Source organism: Sinocyclocheilus rhinocerous, unplaced genomic scaffold (genome assembly GCF_001515625.1).
Source record: "Sinocyclocheilus rhinocerous isolate Xijiao unplaced genomic scaffold, SAMN03320098_v1.1 scaffold936, whole genome shotgun sequence".
Lineage (NCBI taxonomy): Eukaryota > Metazoa > Chordata > Actinopteri > Cypriniformes > Cyprinidae > Sinocyclocheilus > Sinocyclocheilus rhinocerous.
Genome location: NW_015662583.1, coordinates 840,340 through 849,174, shown reverse-complemented (window position 1 = coordinate 849,174; position 8,835 = coordinate 840,340). Strand labels below are relative to the sequence as shown.

At 37.3% G+C, this 8,835-nt stretch overlaps 1 protein-coding gene across 1 annotated transcript in view; it reads right to left on the bottom strand.

The window, feature by feature from the left end:
- slc25a47a (solute carrier family 25 member 47a) overlaps positions 1 to 8,835 on the bottom strand; it is a 17,153-nt gene that overhangs the window by 7,512 nt on the left and 806 nt on the right. Inside the window, exons 2-5 of the mRNA XM_016538221.1 lie at positions 8,164 to 8,207; positions 7,965 to 8,036; positions 5,445 to 5,621; positions 1,761 to 2,016 (exon numbers count right to left, since the gene is read on the bottom strand). Coding sequence (XP_016393707.1) covers positions 1,761 to 2,016; positions 5,445 to 5,621; positions 7,965 to 8,036; positions 8,164 to 8,207 — 549 coding nt within the window. The remainder of the gene's footprint in view (positions 1 to 1,760; positions 2,017 to 5,444; positions 5,622 to 7,964; positions 8,037 to 8,163; positions 8,208 to 8,835) is intronic.

Sequence of the window (8,835 nt, the reverse complement as noted above, 5' to 3'; positions counted from 1 at the left end):
AGAGGGATTTGTGTTTCTGTGGGAACCCCTCCTTTGTGCTTCTGCGCTGAGGAGCAGTAATCTCTATACGCATGAATGGTTATTGGGTCCCGCTATTTCTTCAGATTTTATCGGGTCTGGTTATATGGGACCCGCGCTCTCTATTGAGATAGAGAGCATGAGACCGTGTCGAGCTGCACCAGTGGACTGTCTCTTATTGGGCCCTGCTGGGTTACCCCTCGCTAGGGGTTAAACCCTCCGCTCTTGAGCTCCGTGGCAGTGACTTGAGCCTTCCGCTCCCGATTGAGTGTCTGAGGACTTCTGGGCATCTGTGAGCAGATGCTTCGGAATCTTTCTAAATCCATGCTATGGTAAGTGCACACGCTAAGCTTCTGTGCACTTTCTAAAATCCACATAGTGGTAAGTTTGCACGCTAAGCACACTGCGCATTTTCTAAAATTCTGTATGGTAAGGGTTACACGCGCTGTCAGCCTCGTTCCCTTTCTCGGAGTTGGCTTAGGCCCCGGTACTCGCCCTGGGCTCCACTCAACTAATGTATCTCTGTTGATACATTTCTGAACAATGCAATGCCTTTAATCTAGTCAGCATCGCTCCCCTCACTGTAGAGGGTTATTATGAGCATGCTGCTTCTTCAGGCGAACTAGGTCCTTCCTCTGCCTCCTTGATACGCTGAGTTTTTTGGCTAAGCTTGCAGTACGCTTACCTTTCATGATTTCTATGAGCATGCTGTAGGTCGAGCATCTGCCTCCCCCTCTCGGCTGAGAGCTGGGTGTTATGCTCCCTCAGCTAGGTAACTTACTGCTAGCCAGACCAGCATTATGACCATGAGGATGAGTTGGTGACTTCTCAGACATATTATTCTATGGGATGCGCCATTTCCATCTATGTGCGCTCTGTGTATGTTATGGACTGCTCCCTCAGAGTGCCACGGTCACATAAGGTCTCTAGGTCTGTCTGGTAAACAGTCTCTAGGGCCCCTTAGCAACGGTATCTTTAAAATCCATGCACACGAGAAGTCCCTGTGCACTTCCTAAAATAAGTAAGTTCGCACATTAAGCATTTTTCGTTCTTTCTAAAATCCTGTATGGTAGGGGTTACACGCTGTGGCTTCGTGCCCTTTCTTTGAGTCGGTCAGGCCCTGATTCCAAGCCTTTGAGCTCTACCCTGGGCCCAGGAGTCCTGGCCCTAACAGTTAAGTTTTTTTGGGGTATGTAGCTTAGGCTTTTGGCTGTGAAGGGAACGAGACACTGCGTCCTCTAGTTTCCTTGCCATGCTGCGGACGCAAGTTTCAGACGAAGAAGCGGATGACGTGTTCTCCCAGCGCCCTTTTATACTGTGATCGCGCAAGGTAATGACGTCATAGGCTGTCGCCGGCCAATGTTATTGTCGTTTTTAGATATATGCTTCAGACACTGGTCACGCTCAAGGCGTTCCACATAGTGACCTCTAGAGGACGCAGTGTCTCGTTCCCTTCTCAGCGAACCATGGTTACATATGTAACCTAAAACGTTTTATCTGACCAAATGATTCACTGAATTGTGAATCAGTGCACGATTCAGTAAATAATTTGGGTCTGTTCTGGACTGAAATCTATCATATGACTTGCATGAGTCAAATGGACTACTTTAGGATGCTTTTTGGATGCTTTTTTGTAAGAAAAGAGCAGCGGATTCTCTTCCACAGAAGAAATTAGTCAAACAGGTTTGGATCGACAGGACGGTGAGTAATGACACAATTGAAATGTTTGGGCTTTCATTGACCTGGCTCTTTCTGTCCTACCGGTGTGAGTTGTGAACACAGTGTGCTGTAGGTCAGGAAGTAGGTGGCGAATGATGGCCCGTCCCTGAAGGCCAGAGGAAGAGCTCCTCTGTAAAGGCCTGAAGCTCCCTCGTCTCTGGCGATGCTCAGCAGGCAGTGGATCGGCCCGCTGTATTTGGGTTTGAGTCCGCTCCTCTCGCTCTCGGTCTGACACTGAAGACGAACCTTCACAATGTCGCCAGGTGACATTACAGAGATCTAGAGAACAGAGAATATATGACACAATGTTTTGATCACTTTATGTGTATGTTTTATTAATAATCACACTTGTGTTTCTTGGTTTTGATATATATTTATCATATACCGTACTTGTCAAAAGTTTGGAAACATTATGATTTTGTAATGTTTTTGAAAAAGTCTCTTATGGTCACGAAGGCTGCATTTACTTGATCAGAAATTATGAAAAATAACATTTCACATCTTCTGAAGAGCGTTTGTCTGTTCATCTCTCAATCATCATTGCCTTGGATCATTTCAATCTCACCTTATTAAGATATATCAAAACCAAGAAACACAAGTGTGATTATTAATAAAACATACACATAAAGTGATGAAAACATTTTTATTACAATTGAAAATATGTGAATATATAGTAAAATGTAATTGATTTCTGTGATCAAAGCTGAATTTTCAGCATCATTACTCCAGTCTTCAGTGTCACATGATCCTTCAGAAATCATTCTAATATTAAAGTTTAATAATCAATTAAATAATCAAATTTATTTAATAATCAAGACTCAGAAACTGGGTTGCATATAAATATTGAAATTGCATATAAGGTATTTTAATGTAATTGCTTCTGCACACTTTGTTGTTGAAATATAAATAATTAAACTGGTGGCAGTAATAAAAACTCATTTTCATGACGGATTTATTCAAATGTAATGTCTGATTACTTTTTCTTAGGGAATTAATTATTATTAATTCATTCAGGTTTTGAGAGGACTCGAATCTGAAAATTCGAAGTCAACCTGATTAGAACTGATTTCAAATTTTAATGGTTTACACCTTATCAACGGTCGTCCAGCGAGACGTTAATGTCCGTGTATCTTAACAATCTGACTATGTGTATTTTCCTTGGCCACAGGTCAATACAATTATGATAATTTGTAAGCTCCTAGCGAGGTAACGTGATCTTGGCAAGGTTTGATTTTAAAATTATACGACACCAGACAATGATTCTTTATAAATGAAACACGAATTTATTGGCTGTTCTAGATTACATTAAACTAAGCTAAAACACACATAAACATACACACAGTTCTGAAGAATGAAAATGATGTTAATGGAGTTCTGAGGAAAGCCCAAAGTTTTAGCAAGATATTCGCTACAGTTCTCTTACTTGCAACCTGAGAACATCACAAAGCAGAGATTTTCTTATCTTTACTGCTTAACTCAATTCACCAGTTCAGCACCTATTTCAGCAGATGGAAGACCTTGTTTGTACTTGCGTTTGTGATGGCATTTCCTTGTTTGGCTGCTTGAGGGAATTCCGTTGCTGATTGGCTGTTGATCTGGCGCCTGAATGACGTTTGGATGACGTCCTTTTGGGAGAGCCCTCCGGAGATTGGTTGGTTTCTTGATGACGCAGAGGCTTGAGCAGTTCTGCTGAAAAGTCTGAGTTTGCAAGACTTTAAGTTCTTTGAAGATCTCTGACGATCACGAAGTTTCAACTGAAGTGTTTGAGTTTTAGATGACCGATCGCTTTGATGGTAAGCGTGTGAGCACAAGTTGGAGTGCTCGTAACACGGCGAAAAGAGAAGAAACAAGCAAGCAAGAGAGTCTGTCTTGCATTGGGTTTTTGATCCGCGGCAAGTCCGTCCCACGGCGCGATCTTCCAATCGACTTCTTGCAAGGCAGAGCGTGCATACATTAACAAGTGGCTTCAATTCATCACAAGAGGACACCATCTATAAAAGTTGTGTTAATACGTCTATAAAGATTCTTAAATGCAAGAATTGTACATACTATTAAAGTTTACTTCATTTCAACATTCTGCATTTGTCGTGCCCATTCGTTCAAGATTAAACTTCACATATTACACACATTTTAATATCCTCATTTCCTAAAAAGGGGTAATAAACACTGGTTAAAGTTGCACCGATTACATGAAACACGTCAAGCATATATAAGACATACAACATATTATTTGTGAATATGGTTGCCCTGTTATGCGCATAAATGTCTCGTTCCCTTCTCAGGGAACCATGGTTACATACGTAACCTGAGACGTTTTATCTGACCAAATGATTCACTGAATTGTGAATCAGTGCATGATTAAGTGAATCATTTGGGTCTGTTCTGGACTGAAATCTATCATATGACTTGCATGAGTCAAATGGACTACTTTTAGGATGCGTTTTTGTAAGAAAAGAGCAGCGGATTCTCTTCCACAGAAGAAACGAGTCAAACAGGTTTGGATCGACAGGACGGTGAGTAATGACACAATTGAAATGTTTGGGCATTCATTGACCTGGCTCTTTCTGTCCTGCCGGTGTGAGTTGTAGTACATGTACAGTAAATGAACATACTTTTCCAGAAGGCCAACAATTCACTAAAAAATTTTTTTTTATTGGTCTTATGGAGTATTCTAATTTGTTGAGATAGTGAGTTGGTGGGTTTTTGTTAAATGTGAGCCAAAATCATCACAATTAAAAGAACCAAAGACTTAAACTACTTCAGTCTGTGTGCACTGAATTTATTTAATACACGAGTTTCACAATTTGAGTTGAATTACTGAAATAAATGAACTTTTCCACGACATTCTAATTTATTGAGATGCACCTGTATATATAATAAACAACTTGGCTAACAAAAATATGTTCCGAGTATATTTTACTAACGTTCTCATTAAGTGAACATTTCTGAATGTTCTCTGAACTTTCAAAACATTTTTCTTTTTATTGTTTTAGAAACGTTTTTTTGTTGGTTGTGCAAACATTAAGGGAACGTTCCATTAATTTCGCAAATATTATGGGAATGCTACTTTTGAATTTTCTCTGTAGCAAGGCTGTAGAATTTAGTAGAGATGCTATGACATGTCTTTACCAATATCAGAGACTGCTAAATTGTCCCAAGCTATAATTTTAATCCAACAATTAAACGTCTGTTGTCTGCCGTTATTTCCCCATCAATGCCACAATCAAACCTACACCCTTTGCTCTGTACGTTCTGAAACAAGTAGTAACATTTAAAAAGGTTAGACAGACGTCCAGCTAAAACATTTCAGAAAAAAAAACATTCCATGAATGCTGTATTAATAATGTTTTTGTGCTAACGTTTTGAGAACATTATTAAAAGACCAGAGAACTTGGAGAACGTTTGTTCATAACTTTGAGCGAACCTTGACAGAACGTTCTGACAACATTCCAAGTTAATGGACATTGAATTGTCTTCCTAAGGTAAATGTATAGTAACGTGACATTGTTTACAAGCGATTTTAGTCTTTTCATGATTAAAACATTGATTGAACCCCTTTTTCCCAACACCTTCTGATGTTCATTCATGTTTATTTGCTGCTGTAACTAGTAGTAAAGAAGAAGAGATGATCGGTTGACGCAACACATTAAAAGGCACCAAAACCATGAATATTGTTTCGATTTTTAAAACATTGGCAGATCTCAGACCTGTGCCACTCCTGCCACCAGGCCTGACAGGAACACATCGAGCTTCGTGTTGGCAGCACTGATCCCACGGAACCGAGCCAAACACTGCAGACAGTTCCGGTAAGTGCCGAACACCACAGAGGATGTCATGGATATAGTGGTGATCGGCAAAGCCATTCCCTTAAAGAAGCCATGGACCTGCAGCAAAACACGAGCATGAGAACTTAGAGAGAGAACTGGCCGAATCTGACAGATAACATGTCTCTATTATCATTACTACAGTATGCACCTTGTTTTGCAACGCGCAAGCTATTTTCTGCGAAGACTTCCGATTCATTCCCCTGATAGCACATAGAGTGTTTGCTCATCTGCAATGCGTCTATAGGATGTTTCCTATTAGGTGTCGAATAGAAAATGTCTTTTAGATGTTTATGATGTAAAACTGACATCTTAGAGACGTCTATCAGATGTTTGTCCACAGCAGATGCTTTCCAGATGCAGTGATCTTGCAGACATACCCCAGATAGCACACATACATCTGCAAGACGTCTGTTAAAGATCGCTTCATCTGGAAAGCATCTGCTGAAGCGATCTTTAACAGACGTCTTGCAGATGTATGTGTGCTATCTGGGGTATGTCTGCAAGATCTAAAGATCTGGAACGCATCTGCTGTGGACAAACATCTGATAGACGTCTTTAAGATGTCAGTTTTACATCATAAACATCTTAAAGACATCTTCTAAACGTCTATTTGACATCTGATAGGAAACGTCCCATAGATTGCAGATGAGCAAACGCTCTAAAACATACGTCTTGCAGATGTAAATGCAGACGTCAAATAGACGTCTCCGTGACGTACGTGTGCTATCTGGGGTCTGGGTTTATAATTATGACGATACATTAAAATATTATAAGAAACACCAGTCTGTGATCAAGCAGCATAATGAGCTGTTTTGTACCGCTAAATATAACTGGATGCCAATGACACCGACAGTCTCGCGCATACGAATTATAAAACGCCACGCCGCTCTTATGTCAAAAATAAGGTGGATAGCTTAAACTTTCGTATTTTCCAAAAGAAATATGAGTGTGTTTGATTGTTTTTTGTGTTGCAGGAAGTTCAAATGATGGCGGGTTCCCATGGAAGCCAGTTTCCGCCACTAAATAAAACAAAAAGTAATTGCAACTTTTTATCTCACAATTCTGACTTTTTTTCTCAGAATTGCGTGATACAAATATTATACAGAGGAGCGTGTTATAAAGTCAAAATTGTGAGATATAAACTCGCAATTCTGAGAACATAGTGTTTTTTTGCCCCTCAAAATTGGACTTTATAACTCGCAATTGTGAGTTTATATTTCACAATTCTGAGAAAAAAAGTCAGAATTGCGAGATAAAAAGTCGCAATAACCTTTTTTTATTTTACATGAAGATCTATCATTGTTAAATTAAGAGAATAATAATTTGATTTATTAATTTTATGTATTTTTTCTTTTCTTATTCCAAAATTTCTTTTCCAGTTAAAATGCTGACTTTTATAAATGTTGTGCGTTATTTAACACAAGGATTGTGCCCAATGAAGACCTAACATTATTGCAAATTAAAAAATTTGATTACATTTAGATTTTTTTTTTTAATAAACATACTGATGTGCACTAATTTGCTTTCATGCAAAATATGAGTGTGTTTGATTGTTTTTTGTGTTGCAGGAAGTTCAAATGATGGCGGGTTCCCATGGAAGCCAGTTTCCGCCACTAAATAAAACAAAAAGTAATTGCAACTTTTTATCTCACAATTCTGACTTTTTTTCTCAGAATTGCGTGATACAAATATTATACAGAGGAGCGTGTTATAAAGTCAAAATTGTGAGATATAAACTCGCAATTCTGAGAACATAGTGTTTTTTTGCCCCTCAAAATTGGACTTTATAACTCGCAATTGTGAGTTTATATTTCACAATTCTGAGAAAAAAAGTCAGAATTGCGAGATAAAAAGTCGCAATAACCTTTTTTTTATTATTTTTTATTCAGTGGCAGGAACGGGCTTCCATAGGTTCCTTAAGATATCAACAACAACAAAAAGGATGATTTCTTGGATATATGAATTATGGTGGCAGTGCAAAATTAGTTAAAGTAAAACTAAAGACATAAGAAACATTTTCGTTATTTAATTTTAAAAATGTATAAAAAAGTAAACATATCATCTAGTCTCATTTTGATTTAGTTTAACTTGATGTATTAAAATAACATAAAATGAAATAAAAAATAAGTATATAAACATTTACATTAATAATAATAAAAATGACAAAAACTAAATTACTAACACTTGAACTAAAATTAAAACGAAATAGAAAAATACACAAAAAAAACATTCAAAATATAAATGAAATCTATATGTCTATGGTAAAATAACACTGCTTCACAGTGTTTTAGGGTTTCTTTATAACAGTAAAGATTCATCAGTAAACATTCAGATTTGAGGAATCATTCATATGTGGAAGTGCATTAATCATTAAACATGAAGTAAATGTACGTTTCGTACCCCTTCTCTTTTAACGGTGGTTACGATGCAGTGCCAGATTCCAGTGAACTGTTTCTGAATTTGGATTCTGACCTGTGCAGGGGTCAAATCAACATATTCATGGTCAGGAGATGATGTTACAGCAATGCATGTCTTAAGTTATGTGCCAAATCTAATATGGCACTTAATAATAATGTGTGATTGGCTGGAATAAGTGTACTTTGACAGTATCCAGTGGATAACCGACCGCCACACCACACGCTCCTGGAACACAACAACAGCACAGCAGAACAGTTTGTCCTGCAATATGTGATGAATAACATGCACTCGAATATGACACATACCGATATCAATCATTCTGAAGTGTCAATAACTAAATGTGTTTATTTGCCTTAAGGAACAGGGTTTACAAATGTTTTGTGTGAACTGAAACATGTTCAAATGTATTGTTTATAAAGTATTCTTCACATAATCTTCTGTGGGAATCCGATCAATGGAGACGTGAGCAATTAAGACCCAACATTATTTCTGATTTCTAAATAAATTAATATTTAATTTTTAAATTAAATTTTTGTCTTATTCATGCATTTTTATTGTCATATTAATCCAATTTTTGTATACAATTAAAACACTTAACAATTAGTTTATTTGTTTTAAAGTCAAATTTATATTTTTCTTAAGTATTTTTCTTTTTCCTATTTCTTTTTCTTTCCTATTAATATATTTATTTTCCAAATTATAATGAACTTTTTTAAATGTTGTGCTTCATTCAACACAAGGATTTTGCATGAAGATCTATCATTGTTAAATTAAGAGAATAATAATTTGATTTATTAATTTTATGTATTTTTTCTTTTCTTATTCCAAAATTTCTTTTCCAGTTAAGATGCTG